General features: G+C 47.5%; 1 protein-coding gene and 1 long non-coding RNA gene across 2 annotated transcripts; both read left to right on the forward strand.

Moving 5' to 3' along the window:
- Positions 1-15,428: 15,428 nt before the first annotated feature.
- On the forward strand, positions 15,429-17,545 carry LOC119090480 (uncharacterized). Its single transcript, XR_005093238.1, has 3 exons — positions 15,429-15,591; positions 15,821-15,907; positions 17,469-17,545. It is a non-coding gene; the product is annotated as an uncharacterized LOC119090480 (long non-coding RNA).
- Positions 17,546-19,347: 1,802 nt separating this feature from the next.
- LOC119090104 (uncharacterized) lies at positions 19,348-24,062 on the forward strand. The gene is made up of 5 exons (XM_037212898.1): positions 19,348-19,356; positions 19,577-19,672; positions 22,023-22,161; positions 22,999-23,322; positions 23,605-24,062. The coding sequence occupies exons 1-5, from the start codon at positions 19,348-19,350 to the stop codon at positions 23,928-23,930; spliced, it is 894 nt and encodes a 297-aa protein (XP_037068793.1). The 3' UTR covers positions 23,931-24,062.
- Positions 24,063-24,262: the final 200 nt, after the last annotated feature.

The raw sequence follows: 24,262 nt of genomic DNA on the forward strand, positions 1-24,262 counted from the left end.
AAAACATGTCGGGGCAAATATTCGAGTCTGCACCATGCATTTGCGTTAAAGACGTTTGCAAAACCTATTTTCCGGAACAATTTGTACTATTGGCGAGCCACTGGATGCGAATTTATCCATGTAGACTTTAACGACGCGAGTAGTCTTGTCATTAACTTTTTCAGACGACTATTTAATCGGGCAAGCTTTTTACTTACGGAACTTTTGGCCCTGCGAAACTGATACCCTGCGTGCCTCACTCGAATTAATTTGGACATGCAAGCTGTAAACAATTGTCATATGAATTATTCTAGGCGTGCCTTGTTTGCAAGGAGAGATAACGCAAGGAGAGCTGAATCAGCAACGCAGCTTGGAGACCTACAGAAACGAGAGACGCAAGCGGGTCCCATACGGGGGCCCAGCTGAAGCTTTTTTGGGGTGTGTGTGTGATATGAGCCGCGAAGACTTTCTTGTTCTGATGTTTGTTTTCCTCGATATATAGCTACAGTAGGCATTATTTGTGAGCTAGGATATCGCGCCCTGGCAGAGTTGTCACTCATAGCGTTTTTCACTTCCAGCGGCGAGTTGTTTGGACAATTCCAGCCCTGAAAATAATAGTAGAATGGCCGGTAAATGTCTAAAATTTTCACACACGTGTGTAACGTGCCACGTATGTGCTAACTTGGTGGTCTTGCGGTCTGGCTAGCAGGGAGGTCTGTTACTTGACTTGGAGAGCAACGAAGTCGACGTTTTGTATCTTAAATGCATAATTTTGGGCCGGGAAGCGACGAGGCGGTCGGTACAGTTCTGACACTTTCACATGCATGTGTGTGTGTGTGTGTGTGTGTGTGGGGTGTGGTGTGTGGTGTGTTGTGTGTGTGTGTGTGTGTGTGTGTGTGTGTGTGTGGTGTGTGTGTGTGTTGTGTGTGTTGTGTGTGTGTGTGTGTGTGTGTGTGGGTGTGGTGTGTGGTGTGTGAATATCTTGTGCAATGGTATTTTGAACCACCAAAGCGATAAAATGGTCTGCACATGTTTTTATATTCATACGCTTGCACATGTCCTATATTTGTGTTGTTTTGGTCGCTCTTGAATCTAGCTTGACAGAACAAATTACGTCCGTTAAGTCCGAGAGGTGCGAGAGAGAACCGTCGCTGGACTTTGGGTAGTCAAGCAGAAGTCGCGGTCTGATAAGGTGTGATTTTGGACCAGAAAGCCATGAGAAAGTCGGTATGGCCTTGGCAGTTTCATAGATTCACACCTGTCGCGTTTGGAACTGATTGGGTGATATCGTAGCTAATCCACATTGAGGTGCGTGGGTTTACATCGGCTTACGTGGTTAGTGCACATGGAGTAAATCTCGGCCGGGCGACCGCCAGTCATTCAGAGCCAATGGATGTTATCTTTTCATGGAAGCTTGGCCATCTCATTCCAGGAAGCCATAGAACGGTCGATACATGCATTCATATTTCACATACGCGCACACATGCCACGTTTGTGCCGATTTGGCCGGCCTTGCAACCAGCCTGCAGAGAGGTCCATTGCGGGCCATAGAGCAATCCTGCGGAAGTTTCAGTCCCATCATGCGTGATTTCGAACCCGAAAGCGATGAGACGGTCGGTGCAGCTGTGGCATTTGCACACACACGTGCCATGTTTGGGCTAGTTTGGTCAGTCCTGCACATAACTCGCCGAGAAGCCCTTTGTTGACCTTGGACAGTTATCGAACGGGCGACCGCCAACGGTCCAGACCACTCGCACAACGGCATGTTCAATCGCCAAAGCGATAGAGAAGTCAGTACATGCCTCCATATTTCACAGCCGTGCGCATGCGCCATGTTTCTGTCGCTTTGGTCGGTCTTGCATCTAGCTTGCAGGGAGATCCATTACTGGACTTGGAGCAAGCAGGCAGAAGTTGCGGTCTCATACTCTCTGGTTTCAGACCCGAAAGCGATGAGGCGGTCGGTGAAGGTCCGGTATTTTACCGACATTTAAACCTACTGCGTATATAACTGGTTGGGTAGCCTCGTAGGTAAGCTACAGGGTGGTGCGTTACTCGACATGGGGCGATCCTGGGCCGGGCGAGCCCCCGTCCCTCGGAGCCGCGCTTTAGAGGATGATAGGATGCCGGCTATTGCGGGAGGGCATATACCATTCTCACCCGTATTGAGATTTTTACATGGGTGACGTCGCTTGCTCCGCGCAGTGTCTCTCCATTCACGACATTCCGCCCCTGTTCGGGCGCAGCCTGCCACGGCCCCGCCGATCAGGCGGCCTGCCGGCGCATGCGGTTGAAAATCGCCAGCCCTCGTCTGTGTCGTCAGGTGATGTTAGGTCTACGCTGGGGGCTGTTATACACTGGTGTTATGATGCGTTGTGTGATGTGACGCGTTAGGAGTCGTGCAACATTAGGTGATTTGATATTTTGGGTCTTACGATGCATTAGGTGTGGTAATGCATAAGAGGTTACGATATGTTAGAGGTTATGAACATCAGGCTTTGTGATAAGTTAGGAGTTACGAGCTTCAGGCGCTATGATACGTTGCGTGTTATGATGGATTGGAGGTTATGACACGTCAGTGGTTATGATACAATGGGTATTTCGAACATTAGGTGTTATCAGGCAATAGTGGTAACGAGCACAAGTGTTGCGGCAATCCCGCGGATGGGGGCTTGGCCAATACAGTTGGCCTGAACCACCCCCAAATCCTCATTTCTCTCCCAATTTCCGCCACTTTGAGATCCGTCCTAAGGTCAAAATCACAAACATAACAAAAGTTCATCTGTACCGACCTTGTTTTGATGTTGAGAAATTATTTCCCATGTGAAACTGATGTGATGGCGATAATAGCGATATACGATGGCGATATTGATAGTGTGATGCTTTAGGTGATATAGATTAGGTAACTAGGGTTAGAGCAGTTCAGTCGCTTGCTGCATTGGCGTTGCCCCAGTAGGTCCTTTTTTGTTTGTATGAGGTGGGCCCTCAGATGAGCATTCATGCGGCTTAAGTCACTATTGTCCCCTGCCCCCCCCCCCTCCCCCCACCCCCGACAGTGTACAAAGAGACACACCTCAGCCTGATCCTTATAAACTGGTATGAGGGCCGGACCTTTAACATGTCGAAGAGAATCCTCGACAGTTACTTTTCTCATGTTTGTTATTTGCAAATCCTGTGCTAAGGCGGTCCGAAACGTCAATTATTTGAAGTAGATTGTTTAAAAGAAATGCTTCACATTTGAAAATAGTACAGCAAGTATCAGATTTGATGCAACAAGCTCACTATTGGTATTCTTTTTAATTGGAAAGGGCTGGTCTTAACAGCCTAATTCTTGACAGCTTGGTAAGCATTCTCCTCAGTGCGTCACGAGTTGATTACGTCATCGTACCTTGCAAAACACTGATTGAGAGCCAATTGACGGCCGTTATATCTGGAAACTGGGCTCACAAACATCAGATATGGACGCCTCGACAACGCTATTTTTCTTAGACTTGATGGCCGCATGGCCTGGGGAATGACAGGATTGGAATGACGTTATTATGGCGTCATGAATGTCACGGTGACTGCAATACTCTCCCTGATATATGTTCCCCATTTTCGCTGGTTATGTAGCCCAGAAACTAGGTGGCTTAAGAAGGGCAGGCTTGTGAACAGCACCGGAAGGTTTTCAAGATGGCTATTTCAGATTAAAACACCATTTAAATATGGAATACTTCCTTTAAAGAGAGTTCTCCACATTTGTATGTGGTTTTGAACTGAAATAGCCTTCCTGGCGATCGTGCCATGCAATTCCCAACCTTGTCCTTTAACCCTGACATTGCAAAATTATCTGACACTCCCCGCTGATTTTCGATTTAAGTAATTTTTCCCGCTGTCGTAAGGCTTTTTGTTGTAATGTTGAACTCCGTGTAACATTTTTTTCCCTTCACTAATGGGGCAAATTGTCATGTGAGTCATGTGGCACTGAGATCGATGGCCACAAGGCAAAGGCTTCCAGTGTCAGCAAGCAGATGCGCTGAAGGTAACTGAGATATGCCGCTTATCGTGTTCCAAGTCATACATTTGTGGTCCTCAGTTATTACTAAGGCACATAATATCCGAGCACAGTCAATGAACTTACTAGAACATGTGATCCAGCGTGCAGAGGGAAGCTTATTTTGACATGGCCAGAGTTATGTTAGGGCAGGGGCGTGGCAAACAAGAACCATGAGGCAGACTTCAGCAGCTATGTGATAAACGTCACAAAGATTCCAGAAATATTTTGGCGGAATTTTAACATGCTTCTGGACACCGTAATTTGACATTTCAGAATGGATACTAATACCGGGAAGAATATGCAACTCGGATTCAGTAGGAAAGTAGGATCAGATGAAAGGATCCCGAACTATTTTGTGATCGAGCACACGTCTGGTCAACACTCTATGCAGCTTTGACTTTTGACGTCACGTCTACGACCAGTAGCAACATACGTTCGTATGAAAAACACATTCCGAAGAAAGTACGGAAAAGCTTTACATGCATCTCAAAACACAATATGACGTTTCAAGAGACATTCCACCGAGCAAAGTTAAATGATCACATGATTAAATGCACGGGCTGGGCAATGGATGACCACAGAGGACGGATATGTAAACTTCAATGCCCAACAGTTGATTCTGAGTTTTCAAACAGTACCAAACTTTAGGGTTATTTGCATTTGAGTGGACGATGACGGTTTCGTAGCTGATTAACAAGTTGGAAGTGTAAAGGTCGCACGGGACGTGATCTGTTCGTAAACGGATTTTCACCTCCAGTCCTCGGCATGTCGGCTCTGTTCTTGTAGGCTCGTCCATTGGTCGTGCGTCTTACACCATCGCTTTCCAGGATAACTTGTCAAATAATTTGCGTTCCTCAACATCCGATTGTTCGCTATGTCTTCCCCCCCCCCCCCCCCAGAAGCTGGTGCCAGAGGCTGTATACCGCACCATCGTTTTCATTTTGTAACATTGTTGTGACAAAGGTTTTGTGGGGACACAGCACTGGCTAAGAACGACACCCTGATGAGTTGGAGATCTTGATCTTGTGGAGTTAAGCCGACGCCTCTTTCCGCTTGACCAACCTGCTAAGCCTCACGAGAAACGGACGATCAATTTGATCGCCAAATGCGGCTGTATGGTCGCTCGTCTGTTCCGTATGCTATGTTTATTTGACAGTTATTTTGCAGGGTCATCCTGGCCGTCCGACCTGCATCTAGTCCGGGTCGTCAACAAATATACGCTCTGTTTTCTGGCGAGCCTTGGAAGTGTAAATTCATTCCTACTGTTTTGTTCCTTCTGGTCTCTACTCAATGTTTTGATCCGGTCTGCTTTTTTGGGCAACAAGTCTCTAGATGCTACTGATGCTTCCCATTCTTCTTTGAGAAGGCTGCGTCTTGGGCTGCCTTTTCAAAATTGCCTAGGGAGGAATCAAAAATAGAATTTGGCCTGAGCCTTACAGAGTCAGCATATGGTGCGGCATTTGAAGACGCCTGCATGATGGTTTTCAATGTGTGTCAATGGAAAATGATTAACACGAAGGGAGAGAAAGGACGTCTGCATACCCCACGCCACATCTCATATGCATATCATATATATGGATACAGCATATCTCGAGAAACAACGATAGAAACATGCTAACTATCCCCACTAAGCCAGTATTTTCCACCAACACGCGCGCTGAACATCAGTCACTAAGAACAGTCGACCCTACGTCATGTGCATCGCGGTTATGTGAGATCGAAAATCGCGTGCGCTGGCCTGTGACATTGGTACATGGGTCCGTCAACAGATGTCGCGGAGGGTGCCGAGTGGACCGGCGTAGATTTGCTTCAGCAACGGCTTCAGTCGCTGCTTGAACGGCATGTTTTCGGTTTCAGTGACTGATCCACACATCTGAGGGAGCTTTCTGATTTTACCAGCTTTGGTACAGTGCCGCTGGCATGTTGGCTGAGAGCTGTTGGATGTCAACAACTTCCCGCTTTTTCTTGTGATGGATGTGCCGCCAAATCAGGTAAGGTTCCTACAGAAATGTCAACATTGACGTCATCTGGAGGTGATTATGTAGGAACACCAGTTTTGCTTGTATAGCTGTCTGGTCTAATGGCGCTTGTATAGAAAACCAGAAAGCCGAAATGTCTACATCTGCGGTGAAGAAAGCGCGTCAAGGGGAAATTGGACCAGCGCAAGACATCTAACGTAAGGGAAAATTCGGACACTGGAAATTGGTCAACGTGATGCGACCGAACAAGTTTCTCACGGGAGGAATTGTTCACCCGCTACTAATGCTCCCCGGGTATATATGAATCCCTATTGACGCAACGTCACCCATAGATCAGGGGTGTACGCATGTGGTAGCCCCCGGTTCACGTGCCCCTCCGCTTATCAACTTTATGGCATGCAAGAATATGTACGTGACTCCATGTTGACGGTTACAAATGCCAGACAGGCCGGTAAAAATGAAAACAGAACGAGAGCATGCATTATTTTTTTACGGAACGGGAGACATTGCATGCGCCTGCGGCGCGCTCGCTTTTATTTTTAGGTAAGATTTGTAAATAGTGCCACCCTCATTGTAAAATTTTGCCCACGTTCCTGCCGTGGATGTTAATATAAATGACTATTTACCTTCTCAATGAAAAACAAATGAGAGGATTGCAGCAGCCGTGGCAAATACGGAACCGGTTTTAAAATAAATCGTGTTGTGACTTTTAAGAGCTTTGCCAAAGAAGCGGATTGCGGAGAAAAATGAATTAAATTGCACAAAATTTGCATAAAAAGAGACTTTAAAACAAGGGGGAAACACGTTTGATTATTGCTTTTCCACAATTACAGCTGAAAATATTCCAGACACAAAAAAATCTGGAAGGTCCACTTCACGCACGCACGAAATTCCCCAACGCACCTTGAACGCACAGTCCCTGACCCATAGGAGCAGACGTTCATACATACTGTTAGCCATTCGGTTAGTGCATGATGCTCCAAGTTTGCAACTAAAGGTATACATCGGTTTCGAGCTCCGAGGCATCAACGCGCTGACAAGCGATAGCCAGATTGTGCCTTCGAACACCACATTCTTGACCTGAAAGACAAGTTTCAATTGGCTGTAAGCTGTCTGGAGAAAACTCTCAGACCTCCGTCTAAGCAAGCACCACGTGCAGCAAGCCTCACCTCGGCCAAGAAGTTGCGGTGGTGACCGACGCAGCCGGCGATCGCTGGGCCAACGTCTTATGTTGTTCCGTTCGGACTGTCCCGAGCGTAGTCGGCGCGAGGAAGAGAGGTGGAAACGAGAGCCAAGGCCCGGAGGAAGCCCCTCGTGCACAATCGGACAGCGCGCTGCGTCAGGAAGGGGCGGAGCCAGCAACGGTGCCGTCCAATCAGAGGGCCGTCGCCTCCGCGGATGGCTCCGTGACGCCGTTGGACGCGAGGCTTTCCCGCCAGATCTAGAACCCAGTCCTAAATAATAGCACTTGTTGTCTGGGAGAGGCCCGAAAACGGTGAATACGTGAAATCCAGTTATACATGTGCGATGCGAGTTTAGTTACCGTCGTTTACCTCCCCGTAGAATACTGACTCATCGACCTCCATTCAGAACAAACACAAAACATAGTGCCGATGAAGCGCTACGATAATTTCATAGCTTTACGTCAGCGCATAAATTGTGCTTTCACCACGTGAGGATGCTGGACTTGATCCGCACTGTCTTTTGCCTGGACGTCGCCGCCGGCCGATGCCTGTGCTTCACCAGCATTAAGTACCTCAAGAGTAACTTTTTTATTCCTTATTGCAGCTCGATTGACAGTGATCCCCGGGCGTAAGAATGTTCCAGTTGTTTAACTAATGGTGCATTGGTGTCGGCTCGCTCTGGCTTTTGAACTGACTTGAATTTCTCACCAAGCTGAACACATTTGGGAAATAACAAAATCAGTTCAAGCTCACTTCGATTATCAATCGGTTTAGCCGAGTGCATGTAATCGACGACAGTGCTTAATTTTGTACAAATATTAAATCCGGCATGCAACTTCATCATTCGCAGTGTTGACAACGGTACCAATCTCGGTAAACAGGGCAGAGTGACCCATAAACGCAGGGCTCCTCAATACGCACAAGCGCAAAAAGCTGTAAGTGCCGCTCCAGTACTCTTTTCGTCATATGGCTATCTATATGGCGCATAACTTACTTCTTGCAAAGAGCATGGTAACACTCAGTGTTGTGTGCAGGGAGAGAAAGAATGGCAGCGATTTGTCAATATAGTTTCACTTAAGTTGTGTCCAGATAGAACGGTCGACACATAACGTATGATGTTAAGCTTCCATCTACTGTAGTAAGCAAATTAAGTCGCAACTTTAAGGAACTATGCAAGCAGGAAACAACAAGTGCTTTTCTTGCTTGCCGAATCAATTGGACAGGGCAACAGGTCAGTTGTGCTACAAATCCTAGAGCCCTTGAGTACGCCGTCGAGAACAAACATCCTAAACACGCACAGCCTGATCATTGCTAATTATACGCACAATACTGCACTTGAATGACAATACCTGCAGACTGCAAATAATTTACATATGAACGACTCAGCTTGCTGTCCACCCCCGTCAAACTGACATGGAAATCCCCTTATTGAGCTCGAATGTTTTCGAACCCTCATCTAGAATATGCGCACCGGTTGTTACCAAGCACGTCAATGGGAGCCTGCCCGCTTGATTGGCCGATTCGTTTTTTTATTCAGCGTTATACTTTGTCCGACCAGTGGAGTTTCAGAGGTTTCCGAGAGAAGTGACAAGACGAATTAGCCAAGACCTAAGAATTGCTTTACATGATTCTTAAGACAAATTATCTTCTGGCATGCTTTCAAGTTCATTGATAAGTAATTTGACCAGCGCTTGATGACCGCGCAGGCAGTACGGCCCCGCTCAGTCATGCGCTTGCACACCAGCGCACGCATATAGGCAGCATCAAAACCAGTGCACGCATATTGGCAGCATCGAAACCAGTGCACGCATATAGGCAGTGTCGAAACAAGTGCACGCATATGGGCAGTGTCGAAACAAGCGCACGCATATAGGCAGCGTCGAAACAAGTGCACACATGTGTGTACTAGGTAGCGTCGCGCCGATGAATTCGAGACAAACGTGTAATGTGTGTATTGCGTGTGCACTAGATGTCTGTAGTATCTGTTCGTGGTTGAATCACTAATCTCTCCAGACTACTTATTTGAGAACCTCTGTGCAGTTTCGTAACTGTGCGCTGTGTCCTCTAGAACGCGAATGTGAATAAACCGCCGGTGGAATCTAAAAAGTAAACGCAAGATGCTAGCAACATTGCTGTTGAACTCCCAACGAATTCTTTCCTTAGAAGAGACTTCCTTAGAAGAAAAGAATTCTTTCTTTCTTCCTCCTTTTCTTTCCTTCCTTCCTTTCGGAACTTGGCACATTTACTGCGGTGACAATGGGCTGAACACGTGACCAAGTTACGAGGCAGTAAACGGCGCGCTGAACCACGAGAGGGCGGCGGTGGTCAGGGGTATTGCCAGGAGAATGTGCTGGCTCGGCGTGGGATTGTCCACAAGGGGCTCACTCTTGCCGTTATCTTTTGAAAGCTGCGCCACGTGCGATGTTCTAACTGTCACCGCCATCTTTGTGGCCGCCATATTTTGTTACATTGTACCCAGCGTCCTTGTGTGTGTACACCGCGATATGCTGGAAGTTGGTAATCAATGTCATTTGGCCTTATCACTGGTCCTCCCAACCTGAACATTTACAAACGTGCTCTCGGCAAGAAGTGCGTCAACATTCACGAACACAGGCATGAGGTGCGCGATAGTATTTAGTATGATATCAGCGCTCACAGCTAGAAAGGTACATGTCTTTCAATAACCTCTCGTTTGCTCTTGTTGATATTTAGTCTCATCTTAACAAAACCGCTGGATCTCACAAATGAGGTAAGAAAAGGCTTGGCAAAGAGCAGGTAAGAGCACAGCTTAAGAGAGAATGTCTCTGAACACTTATCCTTGGATATCCAGCTCAGTGAGAGGAGTAATATCCCAAGCGTTGTCAGTTATCTTGTGGCATTTCGCCAGCGAGGTTAACCTTTCATCATCGAGTCGGAACATAGCTGATTGTACAAAAGGTATGTTTAATTGTGACTCAATTGAACTGCAAAAATGCGAAATATGGCAACGGATTGGCAAAATGTTTGGTAAATCAGTTCTTCAAATAATCATGGCAAAGAAACAAATCAATGACGAATCAACAGGCGAAAAATGACTATTAAAGAGACGTATAAGTAAGGGTGAAATATTCAGACCAAAAAACTACCAATAAAAAGAGGCATAAAATAGCGATTAAACAGACGAATATAATGGCGAACATACAGTGACATCAAGTTCAAAATAAGCCACGAACGCCGAACGCGTTACATAAATATTTCGCATTGAACAGACGATGCTAAAGCCGTAGGAGCTTCGTAAAGGTTCTAGTGTGCAAAGCATTAGTTAGGCTTTGCATGTGAGGAGGTATTTTCGATAATGTCAGGCATGTTTAAGGTGTGTGTTTAACGTTTTTTACATCACGAAATATTTTGCAGTCTAGATAAACATTTGGTCCTTAGCAGCGCGACAAATGATTGATTTGCGAAGCACAGTGACGTCTATTTGACATATGTAATATTCTCACCTTCGTTTGAATTGTAAATTAAAGTGTCGTGAATGCGGTGGGCCAGAAGTGAACAAATCTCTAGGAAGGCTCCCATCAAGCCTAAAGGGAGCTCTTTATGTTTTCCTTGTATGAGGTTTTGAACTAAAATAGCTATCTTAAAGATCATTCAGTGCAGCTCACAGCCTTGCGCTTGTTAGGACCTAAACCCCTCTAGTTTCTTAGCTAACGCCCACGACGATGTGCAAACTATCTCAAGGTCACCCAGTCATCCACGACGCCATAATTACGTCCATTAAAATCCTGCAATTTCAATGGTCATGCGGCGATCAAGGCCAAGCAAAATATCATTGTCGAGTCATCTATATCTAGCATTTCGCTTTCCCAGCATAACGGCCGTCAATTGGCTCTCAATCGATGCTGTGCAAGGTGTGATGGTACATCAAATAATGGCGCCTTGAGGAGCATCCTAACTAAACAGAGAAATTGTGTTGCATGAGCAAACTTTTCCACTTAGTATAACGATTGTTATAAGTGAGCCTATGTCATCATATATGATGATTGCTTCACAATGTTCAAATGTAGAACATTCCCCTTTAACGTAGCGCAGATGCCAGTGCCTTATCACCCACCGGCACTTTTCAGTTAGTTGTTAATGCATGCAAATTAAAATGAATGTGACTCAAGTTGACACCCCTGCCGTCGTACTAGCTCAAGCCGGCGATGTAATTGGTGGATTATTCCAAACCAGATATACTGACATTTTTGACCGCTTCATCCTTTGGTTCCCTTCAGTCCTATGAATTATCTTTAGTACCACGTGTGACTAGGGGTCCACGTCTCTAAGCGCATCCCGTCCAGACACGGTATTGGGAAGCCACCAAATACTCAGCAAAGAACGTAAACGGTGCTGGCGAGCAAGAGTTGTTGGGGGCGTAATGTCTTACTTGAACTATGTACAAGTCTCGACTTGAACAGCTCGATAGTCCAGGCCGTCATGCGTTCTAAAAGCTTAGGCGCTCCTTTTTAGGACCAATAACAATAGGCTCAAGCGGGTTTTCAACAAAAATATCAGATTCATTACAACCTGAGCTGCATAAATTGTTGTTTGCTTGTCGAGTAACCTGTCTAGCGAGACCAGTTTGCCCTGCAGCATTGCGATGCGACAGCGATTTGATATAAGCCGCTCGATAAGCATGCAAAAATTATTCTCAAAAGCTGCAAACACGGATAAGAACTTAACCCGGATCTCAACGAGTGGGTGTTGTGGTGGCCCGGAGCTAACGTGTTCTGACGGATCAGAAAACGGACCATCGCGTGGAAAGACGCAGCGGTCAATGAGTACAGGTGGTGTCGCGCCCTCGTGCGCAGACCGTCAGTCCACCAACTTAGGGACGTTTTGGGGATTGATGGGCTTCATTTTCATTGGAAAACCCTGCGAACTCTCGTTGTCCCGTATTTGTCCCGCACCTGACCAGCAGCGTAATTCGTCGGGGATATCCATACATTCGTCCGCTTATCCATATCATTATCCAATATCCATACATCATTGTCCAAGTTGTCCTTGGATAGCAAGTCATATAAAAGCTGCAAATTCAGCTGACCCAAATGGATTATTCCTAAAGCACCTGACGACTTTTTTGCCTTTCTGGTGTTCCGGATCACAAGGCTCTCGTATTTCATATTTGGCATCCCGTCACACCGCATGCGGCGCCCCCATCGTAGGTGGCGCTATCAGCACTATCAGCGGCGTCACTGCAAACGTGTCTGCCTCCGGCATCGCTAGATGGCACCGTACTCGGTACACTGTATGGTTCCATTACCGATCATACTGTCAACTTTGCCTGCTTTACCTTTAATAAGTTATGATACGTGCTGCCTGAGATAGCTTCATCACTTAGAGTTTTCATTTGGTGAATGGTTTCCTCATACCTTGCATATCTTTCCCGACGGCAACAGGCCAGCCCCGCCTCCTCGTTCTTTCACTGCAGCGTGCTCTCACGATAGTCAGGCCACTCGCGGCTCCTCCGTGAAGTACAATGAACCTAGGCTAGAAGTGACTTAGTTAATGTTAGTGCGCTACGCACAACGGTGGTGACCTCGAGCGCTCACGCCACGCTGACCAGTGCCGCAGTGTTTTCTGACCGCAGAACTGCGGGCCGTGACTCGGAGAGGGACTAAACCGCCGACAAGACCTGTTTTCCAGGACATGATGATTGGGCAGGTCAAGGGTTACCAAAAATTGCCGAATTTACATGAAATTATGTTGCAGACAACCCGTGCTCCCAGTCTACAGAGTCAGTCATGCATGAACCCTTTACCAATCGAAGCATCATGGAAAAAATTAGAAGCTATTATCGATATGAGAGCCTATCTGGGACATGGTTGAGTTAAATGAAAAATGACCCAAATAGGCCCGAATCTACGTGAACTTAGTTTATAAGTTAGCTTAACCCCATCCCCTGAGCGTATTGGATCGATTGGCACAAAACCTGCATAAATCGATGTGCCGTAGTCGACACCCTGTCCTTCCCAGGACATGGTGACCTTGGGTCAGGTCGAGTCACCAAATGCGGCCGAAACCTAATGCAATTAGTTTGCGGACAACTCCATGCTCCGAGCCAAGGGGGCTGATCGGCATCAAATCCGTCTTAAAATATTTGCCTTCCCGCAGCCTCCTGAAGCGGCTTAGGATCGGCATCATTTCTGGGTACGTGATGGATCCACTACGAATTGAAAGCGCTGTTGCCAAATGATGGTCGGTTTCGTCAGTGCAAAATAATCAATTTTTGTGTCGAAACTTGATGATAAAAGTCCTTCTACCGCGTTTTTGAAAGCCGTGGGACGGATTATTTTTGCTAAGCTACGAATGTCTATATGCTGCCGCACAAAGTTTCACACAGCTGAAATATTGCACATAGTTCAAGGGAGCCCCATTATGTGGCCAATATCAGCTTGCGCCGCCAGCAACTGAAGACCGAACAACTGAAATTGGTGTCGACATTGCAAATCCTTATGCGAGAACTGCTGCAGAGATGGGCGGCCAGGATATCGAACTGCCTTGGTGCCAATAATGAATAAGCTGTTGGGGGTCAGATGCATATCACCGGGTTAGGGGGGGGGGGCAATGCTTAGTATATAATGGGAGTATGATGGTGTGCTTATTGCAGGTGTATATGTCAAGCGGTTGAAACTCTATCAGCATAAAAAGCGAAAATGTGCACGCGTGGGCTGTTGGAGATATGCAGCCTTAATATCGAGCCGCCTCTTTACCAGTGAAAGGAGATTATTGCTGGCAGGTGTGTATACCTGCAAACTGATCAGGCCAAGTTAATTGGCAAGCATGAATATATGTTTTGTAAGCTTTACTCAGCAAAATCATTAAAATTAAATCGGCGCAAGAAGTGAATACGCCTACGCAGGGGTGCAGGCTCTAGGGAGGGAGATGAGCTCCAACTGTCTTGAATTTTAGCATTCAGCCATGGGCAGCCTCACTCGAAAAAGCAACCACCTTGGTTATGTCCACACCCCCAATTCAGGAGAACTTCCGCTGCCCCTGTTTCTATGCGGGAGCCGGCTAGCATTCTGCGCTGAGCACCGGTCATAAATTAGTTGTTACATGGTTAAGTAGCACGGTTTTACGGGGAAGTGTAGGGAGCTGTGCAAGGAGCATGGAAAGCCCATCCTTTGTTATGAGGCACGAATGTTGCCGCGGAAGACTGAGATAGTGATGACCAATGCCAAACGCAGCCAGGATCCGACCGATGCCATGAGCCAGATTCATACAAGCATGCGCGCTGCCTTTTGTTTGTTTAGACGTGCTGTCCATTTTTTGTTTTGACATCCTGGTATCACATCTACATGTCGTGTTCTGCACTACGGTTTGGCTATCCATGATTTCACCCGCATGCCATTTTGACACGTTAAACACAGCAACGGATGTCGGCGTCCTAAGGACGCGACATATGTGTCTCAACACTCACGGCGAATAAGCAGCCGGATAGGGACCGTGCATTGTCGGCCTTGCGCACAGGCTTGGGCCGAGCACGCCCGGCCTCGCAGACAGGCAGACCGAGTATGCGGAATGTAGACCGGTACAGACCAAACACAGCCGGCTCATTAGACAGGTACATACCGATCACGGCGGAATATAGATAGACATGGACCGAGCACGTTGCTTCCGGTACATCTAGTGCAAAACAAAAATGCTGCAGTAAACAACAGACTCGCGACGCTCGCCACTCACTCGCGCCAACGGCGGCGGGACGACTACGGGGTGCGGCGCGATGCAAGCTCGAAAAGTATTATGGCCTGCCGCTTAAGGTTGCCACGTGCATCATCAGACTCGTTGCTAAATTTTGCGCAGTCGGCTCACTGCTCATATACATATTCCATAAACAGTTGGTTTGTTATCGATACGAAGACAGCCCGATGTTCCTACTGCCCATGGCCAATACGTATCGTGTGTACGTCTGAATGCATTCTGGTGGTTTGCCGCATAGGTTTGCGAAGCACAGCATCACGTTCGTTATAAAATATATGCAAGCGGCTGGCTGCTTATATGTTCCTCCGATAACGGCTTTTTGCATTATCTGTCCGAATATTTCGATGCTTGTGTTGCCTCTTATCATCACGTGCGGTGCCTCTCGGCCCACCGCGCATTCAAGTCCCGGCACCAGTTACGTCACGCCAGAAGATGAAGCGAGAATGGCCGGCCAGTTTGGTTCTCTTTACGTGGCCTTGCATTAACCGAGCCAAGGGTATTAAAATAGCGTAATAGTTTCGGGTGAAGTGGGGATTTGTGTGACGGTGTCATTAACCCATTCAAGCATTGGACGTTGGACGATAATGATTTGTAATTGTATGATCTAAACTCGTTCATGCACTGAAAGGTGCGATTCGGAGAGTTTGTTTCTATCATGGGTAATGATGGGCAAGAGATACTAACTGAATATGTAAGTGTAAATCGCTGTTTTACATGGCTGTGCTTGATGTGGTACTTACGTCGGTGACATATTTTGCTCTAAGACCAAAGTACATGATCATTCATATGAGGGAATGCTCAGCTAATTTTTACTGGATGAAGCCTTGTGATTTCACTCATGTTGCAGGAGTAAGAACCCTGTTTATGGTGCTGGTCATTCAACCAACAGTAACATGCTAAGCTGCAATGTTTCATTCTAGGTATACACCTGTCCAAACTGTGAAGCCTGGTTCTGCTCAAATAAAGATTTAAACCAGCATGAAAAGGAGCAGCATGCCAAGCTTCAGGTACTTATTTTGTTACATAGTGCCAGTGTGTGTGATATTGTCATGTATGTATTGTCCTGGGCAGAAGTTGTTGCACTAGACAATGTAGTGAGAAACCTGTTGGATATGTCAGGCCATATGACATAAGTTGATCTACACTTGGATGATTCTTAATATCCAAAACATGGCGTGCAGGTTTTGAAATACTGGCTATGATAAAGTCAGGAGCAGCTAGCTGTTATGTTAGTTATGTATTTAGCAAGCCTACACACCATAAGTTGTCATGCTGTTGGTCCAATGACTAAGGTTTCAAAAAAGTTTGAAATCTTAAAAAATGGGAAAGTATGTGTTGGGCACAGACAAAATTGTCTTGACTGGTGTTTGCTCCCATTCTTTGTCATTGATGCTTTATGTGCAGGGGCCATAGGCCAGATTGCCTTCAAAGTGAGATTGATAAAAAAGTTGAAACTTGTGGGAACAAAACTCTCAGCTTGCAGAGGTATTGCAACTTGAAGGGAGAGCTGTGCACAAACCATTTCATTTGGATATCTTTATGAATTTGCCTCTGCCAATCTGTCAGTCACTTAACACATGCTGTTCACATGTGAGAAAACAAGTTGATGAGCTTCAGGAAGCCATGTGTCTATTCCAGTATGGCTCTCATTGTTGCTATTGATACTTTATATGTGCAGGCAATGAGCCAGATTGCCTTAAAAATCTGGATTAATTCAAAAGGATGCTGGGATATTGTCAAGGGTCTTATGCTCTCATCAAAGGGAGTGTCACATATTTCTGTGGGGTTGTTAATTGAAACATTCTCCTTGAAGACATTTCAGTGCACTTTACTGCCCTGTCCCTCAGAAGTCCTGAACCTGTCTAGTTTCTGGGCTACATGCCCGCGGAGACGGGGAGGCTTTTTCGGGGAGGGTATTTCAAGGACACCATGGCATTCATGACGTCATAATAACGTACTTCAAATCCCGCCATTCTACAGCCCATGCGGCGATCAAGACAAAGAAAAAAATGATGCTTGAGTTATATATATCCCGCGCTCGTGAGCACGATTTCCGGACGGGGTTTTGAACGAAAATGGCCATCTTGAAGACCTTTTTGTGCTGTTCACCATCCTGTCCTTTTCAAGGCCTGAGCCCCTCTAGTTTCTGAGCTGCACGCCCGTGAAAGGGAATGTATAGGGGCGGACAGTATTTCAGTCAGCTTGACATTCATGACTTTATAATGCCGTCAGTTAAATCTTGCCATTTTATGAGCCATTCGGCGATCAGGGCCAGGAAAAATACAATTTTGGGTCGTTCATATCTGGCGTTCGTGAGCGCGATTTCCAGATTTAACGGCTGTCAACTGGCAGCAGAGTACAATGACATGTTGTGCAGAGTGCAGTGACGTTATCAACAATGGCGCATCGAGGAGTAGATTACTTTAAAGAGAATGACGCGTGTAGAGCAGTCTTTTCCACTTAAGAAGTATATAAATCGTTATAAGTGAGCTTGTTTCATCATATCTGATCCTTGCCTGCATATCTTAAAATGTGGAGCATTCCATTCAAAGTTATCATCCATTTCAGAAACTGCAGTGCGACCAGTGCGACTTCCGAGGAACGAAACTGGCGCTGGGGGTGCACCGTGCAAGAAAACACAAAGATCACTTTAATGATGAACAGGTAATTTTGGCCTGTTTGGTGTATGTGGCACTATGGTCCTGCTCGATCTGTCGTCCGCGCGATTATCAGCTGGAATGCGTGACGTCACGCGTGCTGCCGGAGCGTTCGATGTCTGGGCTGACGGGAGAGTTTCTTAACTTTACTTTTCCCTCTTCCTTTACCTTTTACTTCGGACCACACACTCATTCCGGGTTACTGGCGACCATGACACACTGCACTACCTATGAAGTGATGTTTGGAAGTGTGGCTTCTGTTACGGTGTTACCATCATTTATTCCATCCCATCCTGTATGTTGAGCGCTACTTGTCATTTCCAGTTAACGTACGTTTCTTCTCCCTTTTTAAGTGTTTAGTTAACGCTATCAATTTACTGGGGAACATAACCACACACGACACCAATCACTGTCAGTCACCTTTTCATGGCTACTCATGGCATTTCGATTCCCTCCTTATATATCTTACGTCGCCTTTCTGCCAAACTAGAGACTAGTGTCCCCACATTACCTTACGCGCGCGGCCACGCAAGAGCTACCAAATCAAACTCCCGCTTCCTTGTAAGAGGTTTTTTTAATCTGGTAACACCTTCTTCCCATGCTGACAAGCTGACCAAAAACTGGCATCATCGTCAGCTGGCGCGTGACGTTGCAGGCCATATGACTTTGTGGTCACGTGACGTGATGTGGGGCGAATGCTGGGCCGTGATTGGCGCTAGCAAACGTGTTGACGACAGGTCGAACGCGGCCTATGTGTCCTGGAAAATTGAATTGGCTATGGCAGCTACGTGCTATATATACGTTCCCACAGTTTCCAGCTATAAGCTTACACCTGCCGATCGTCCCACCACGCATCACCCAGCAACATCTGACATAGGTCTTTAAGAGCTCAGCTGCGACATCGGCAAGGCATTTGCATGCAAGTCGTCGAATCAGTCACGGCCTTGGTTTGCATTGCTGCTACGATTTCTCCTCCCTTTCGATTAACACATAGGAGATGCAAGTCTTCTGAATTGCGAAAATTTGAACGCCGCTCAAGGCCATGTCCAGATGTTTAGAGCCCGACGTCGCAGTGCCACCAGGCTAACCTGTAACGATGCAGCAGAACATGGTTAATGGTAACACCAAAAGCGTTCATCGTTGTATTTAGCTGGCCACGGATCCCCGTGCTTAAGCCCATCCGTTTTATAGCGTTTTCAATCTTTTTTTTGGTATCTTAACAACCAGATCTAAGCAGACGGCCAGGCAAAGCAGCCTGACCAGAAATAAGTCAAAGACGTGAAATCAAGTCATCTACAAATCACTCAGCTATCTGGAAAGTTACCAGTGTTGCCCCGTAGCAATTTCAATGTCCGCGCCGTTAGTTGTGTAAGTTTATGTGGCAATAAAAGCCCGTGCTCGTACCACAGTCAGCTGAGCGCTGGACATCCGGCCACTGAAGTGTTTGTCTAACATGAGTTGGCGCCATAGACACCTTACTCGATTATTTGGCTCCGGACTGGATCGCCCTATGTCGGCCAGACGGTCCGTTAGCCAGCCATCAACACCAAAACCGATCCCAGCCAAACATGCCTTGAGTAGGAAAAACCCAGGGGCTCGGCGGAAAAACTGCTAAGGTGTCGCATGCTGCCCGACTCATTGAATGCAAGTTATCCCTGGTAAAGTGTACATCATTTGGGTCCCTCAAAGTTATTTCTCCGCAGCTCTTTACAATGTTTTATCGGTAAATGGTCGACAAGTTGTTTCCGATTGCAAACTGAACATTTTTTCTGCACCTACGAAACATAATCATGGCGCAAGTCGGCGTGGGATATAATTGCACGTACCGCTGTTGTCATTTAAACACCAGGTGCTTTTCAGAAAGTCGTGCCGATATGAGCATATTTCTCTCTATGCGAGGTGTTTCCAACACACAGCCAATGCACATGCTATTTAAAAACCTGTCCGTCATTCTGGCACATGCTATGCAGCGTCAAATGGTAATCCATTCATTCGTACTTCAAGTTTGTGACTTTTCAGAAGCTGCAGTGCGACAAGTGTGAATACCGGGGAGAGAAACTGGCGCTGCGGGTTCACCGTTCAAAAACACATCGAGACAGTGCTCGTAATAAGCAGGTAAGCTCAAACCTCGTTATAACTGGCCGCCTGCATTTTGATTCGTGGCATAGGCCTGCGTTCTGTGTGCTATGGCCTATATTCGATGCGTGGTATATCATGTAATTGCATGCCCAACAAATTCACTCGTGTTTTCGTGCCTGGGCTTAGCTTAACGTGGCCTGGCTCTCTACCTGACGTATCGACCTTAAACTCGTATGAAATATTAGATATGCAGTGTGTGGTAAGGACAGATTGATTAAGTGTGTCGACAAGCAGTATGTACGTTGTGATTTACGATACGACTCGAACAGTACAGGTCGGTGAGTTCCGTGCGACATGACTGTGTGGCACACGTATCAGATCGTAACTCAACGTTTCCTAAGCGAGTGACCGAGTACGGCGCTATTGATGAAAACTGTCGTCGGGAGCTTTTGTCATGACGCCGCTGATAGCAGGTGTGAATGGTTCAAGTAGCGCATTTTATAGCGAGATCTGTGAGCGGTTTCCCAGGCGTTTTGGTCAGGTAGAATGGTTTGGGCGCATTGTAGTGTGGTTGAGAGCCGCCTTTGTCCTCAGCAATCTCTTAAGTTGAGAAACAGCCCTGCCAGTCATGTTTCTCATGAGCTATGTATTGGCAACTGATGATCGCCTCTTCAGACCATTTGCATGCAGTGCATCTGCTGATGCATCGTTGGTCGATGGCTTCCACCGTCTTACACGATTTCAAAGCATTCAGTTGAAGTGATTCATTTATTAATTATGTTAATTGATAAGTTAGATTCAGTTGAAATCGATCACGTGTAGTCAATCCATTTTTTGTTCAACCTTTCAGTTAGTATCAAGTATCAGTTAGTCTCGAAAAACGTACGTACAGCATATATGTTTGCCTTCGGCAGCAGAGTCAGCTGGGCGGCGCGCTGTCCGCGTCTCAGGCCGCGTGTGCCTCGGGGCGCTGCTCGTTCCGAGCAGATCAATGCCGCTCTGTGGCTGACAGCGGAGCCTGTGGATGCGGACCTCGGCGCTCCGCCGGGCCACCTCCGTCCGGGTTTTGTCCCACCAACAGGCCTTGTCTGTCGCGCGTGGAGTCGTCGACTTCGGTCTACGGCCTGCGCCTCACGCCCGGCCGGAGCTGTCCTCCGGCCGGACTCCGCGGGTGCTCTCCGCCGCTGAAGACCGGCTGGCCTTGTGAGCCCGCTGTCGCTGCGAGTTGCTCTTGACTCGTCGCCACACAGCGTTGCGGGCGTGTGTCGACTCTGGTCGGCCCGGCGGTGTCAAGTCTGGCAACGGCTGCCAGTACTGCAGCCTGCCTGGCTTGCCGAGATTCTCAGACATAAACCATTTAAAAGTGTAATGCCCACGACTCAGGGGATGGTGGATGGTTTAGCTCAGTAAGCGAGCGTTTGTCTCACGACCAAGCGCCTCGGAGTTGCTGCCGCCTGGCTCTGGCTAACCGTTCCGTCGCCCTCGGCAATCGGCTTGGGTGACGTCGATGCTAATTAACCGTAGCGGGGTGCCGGTAGTGTAGTGGTTAGGGCGTCTGCGTCAACCACTGCGCGTCTGGGAAACCAGAGGTACGGGGTTCGATTCCCCGCGGTGTCCGCCCTTTCTGCCAGGGTGAGAGGCAGGCGACGCCATATAGCCTCAGCAGCTGAGTGCGTCGTAAAGCCCCAATGACATAACTAACCATAACTGTTCAGTTCTTGGTAAGGCCCTGCCCACAGGGCGCGGATCCAAGGGTTGCGCTCGAGCACTGGGGCCCGGCCGCACACGTCAACTTACGTTTTCCAATCCACCTCTGACATCCCGCCGTCCAGCTGCGCGTGTCTCGTGTCAGTGCTGCGCGCTGTCCTGGTCTGGGCCTGGTCGCCAATCGTGTTTCGCGGCTTGTTAAGCATTGTAAAGCTACTTTTCCTTGTTTCAAAGAGAAGAAGCTGTTTTTGTTCGCATTACAGCGTTGCAAGATCATTTGAACACAAGCAGGGGATAGTAAACATCCTAGCACTGATACAGCACAATTTACGAGGGTTCCGATTTTCTATGCTGAAAACTGCAGTATCCTTTGATCAGTGCTGGGAAAGATGAAACCTTCTAGATAGTAGTGCTACTGGGCCAAGCCGTGTCACTCGTCGCGGCAAATTTTTGAGCTGTTTTCGTAATGCTGTCGGCCTGGTACCTTGATAGTAAAAATATGTTTAATGAACAGCGATATGACTCAAGGATTTTGCCTCGCTACCACAGTATAGTCTTGCTGTTGGGAGCGATTTTCATGCCATTTGTTTGTAAGTACCAGTCTGCTGTATTGGACGTGCAGACAAGGACATCTCAGATTTCCTGATTCATTTAACATGTGGCACGCTATTGTCTGCAGATATGCAAGGAGGTTTCGGACGGGGAGCCTTGCACGGAAACCTTCTGGTCGGTGATCGGTCTCAGAGAGCATCTCGCCAAACGGCATGGAATTGATGCGGCGACCCACTCGCTGACAGAGGAGTTTAACTCCGTGGATGGTACGTGAACAACATACAAACTGCATATCCGTAGCGTCTTGTCGCTTTGATGTGGGCTTATTATCGGTTCACCCGCGTTGTGTACCCAAGATACCGCGGATGGAATATTTTTGTTTTCATATTTTTGAAACCTTAAAACAGTAAGATGTGCTCGCCGCATCCCCCGACAGTAATGTTCATCGTCTACGTCAGCTGGATGCCCTCGCTGAACGCGATCGCCGGTCCTTCCGTTGCATTACCATCGTTGCGTAAGAAATGTCGTCAAAACTTTAACAGTGTGCAGTGATAGCTTTGTGCTGACCACATTGGTTAATCAGTCCAACGTTGTATATCACAGCGAAATTAGCATAAGGTGGTAGAGCGTGCTAGCTTGCGGAATGTATTTCCAGTTTAGATGTGCTATGCTGTCATAGGCATTTTCTCGTCATTCCTTGTTTATGACATCTAAGCCATGTTGCTTTGCGAAAACGTTCACATCCCTTCACCCATTATCGTTGATTGACGGCGGTGTGTGGCATATGACGTAATCAGGGATAGATTTGTCGTAAAAAGATTTTGTTTGTGGTAGATTTGATGTTGGTTACCAACATTCCTACTCCATTGTACCATGCAAGATTATCTGCCTTCTGCATAAGGCGTTCGAAATTGTATTATAGCATACAGGAACCACAGTCATTGTCATCTCCAACATTTGTGACAAACAATCCATGTTGAATTTATTGTGATATTTAGCCCAACATATATGTATGTTGTCATTTCAAAGATCTGGCCGGTGTTTGAAAGCCCACGCGCGGCTTAGTTTTTAAAAGGCATGCTGAAGAAACCACCATGTTTCAGAATTTCAGGCTTGGAAGGCCCAGTACGAGGCAGCCAATGGGGTGGTGTACAACATCGCCTCCAGCCGACCCCGGAGCGGTACAACGGCCCGCTACTTGTGCTCCCGGTCCGGCGTGTACGCACCGGCAGGAACCGGGAAGAGGCGGCTCAAGTCGCAGGGCACGTGCAAGCTGGGCTGCCGCTGCACGTCGGACGTCGTGGCGACTACCCGGGAGGACGGCACGGTGCTTGTGAAGGTGCATCCGTTCCATTACGGTCACCCCACCGACATGAGTAACATACCGCATGTCAGGATCCCCAAACTACATAAAGCTGCCATAAAAGGTGAGAACGGAGAAAACGTATGTTTGGAGTGTCGCAGACTAGTGCCACAGACTTTTGACTTTATTCGGACATAACTAGTGTCCTGCGCGAGTGCAACTCACAAAGTTTCAGGTGTTAACCTGCGAGCACATTGGGATGCCCGATTGCACGTTGCGGTTAGGAACGCTTGAAATTGCCAGCACGTTGTAAGCCGTCGGCCTCATTGAAAGCGAACGACTGTCTTCACACTCATGTGCGAATGAATGCAGAAACAAACACCAACGTTGCCGTCTCCACTTCCAGAAAAGCTGCTGAATGATGTGCCAATGTCGCGGATTATTAAGGACGTGCGGGAGACGTTCGGAAGAGACGCGGCGGCAGGCACCAGCGCCAGTCGGACGTACTGGCTGCAGCGGCGGGACTTGCATAACATGTGCCGGTCGGTCGGCGTCACGGCGGCGAGCCTTGGGGAGCACCTGCGCGTCACCAGGGGCGGCTGCACCCGCAAGACGGCATTAGAACTTCGGACCTCTGGGGGCATCTCTACGAATATCCATGTGAAAGCTTTTCAACGGGTCCTTAAATACCAGCACCTCAACGGAAAGATGAACAAGAGGGTTGACGAGTAAGCAGCATTTGAAACATCACCCTCATCCCCTTACACACAGCACAGTCCACATGCAGTGAGTTTGGTTTTGTTCATCGGTACAAGCGGTGGCGTCAGCGGGTTTTAAGGCGTGTAGGCCAGCCCGGAACACGGTCGGGACGTCGCTGCTCTCTGCAGCCCCGCTGCAACGCAACAACGTGAAACGCTTATAATTATTTTTGGTTTTCCTAATAGTATAATGGCACATGGACACCTGGCCAGGCTTTTGGGGGCGCCGGTAATGCAGTGGTTAAGTTGCGTAACGGGTTCTAATACATATTACGGTTTGCTGTCTGCGACGGGTTATTCCGTGGC

This window comes from Pollicipes pollicipes, unplaced genomic scaffold, assembly GCF_011947565.3.
Source record: "Pollicipes pollicipes isolate AB1234 unplaced genomic scaffold, Ppol_2.1 Scaffold_3087;HRSCAF=3621_pilon_pilon_pilon, whole genome shotgun sequence".
Lineage (NCBI taxonomy): Eukaryota > Metazoa > Arthropoda > Thecostraca > Pollicipedomorpha > Pollicipedidae > Pollicipes > Pollicipes pollicipes.

Bases quoted from the DNA above. Each gene is read 5' to 3' on its own strand.
- LOC119090104 (XM_037212898.1), top strand. The intron at 19,673-22,022 runs GTAAGCTCAAAC...TATTGTCTGCAG, and splicing joins ACAGTGCTCGTAATAAGCAG to ATATGCAAGGAGGTTTCGGA. The intron at 22,162-22,998 runs GTACGTGAACAA...ACCATGTTTCAG, and splicing joins GGAGTTTAACTCCGTGGATG to AATTTCAGGCTTGGAAGGCC.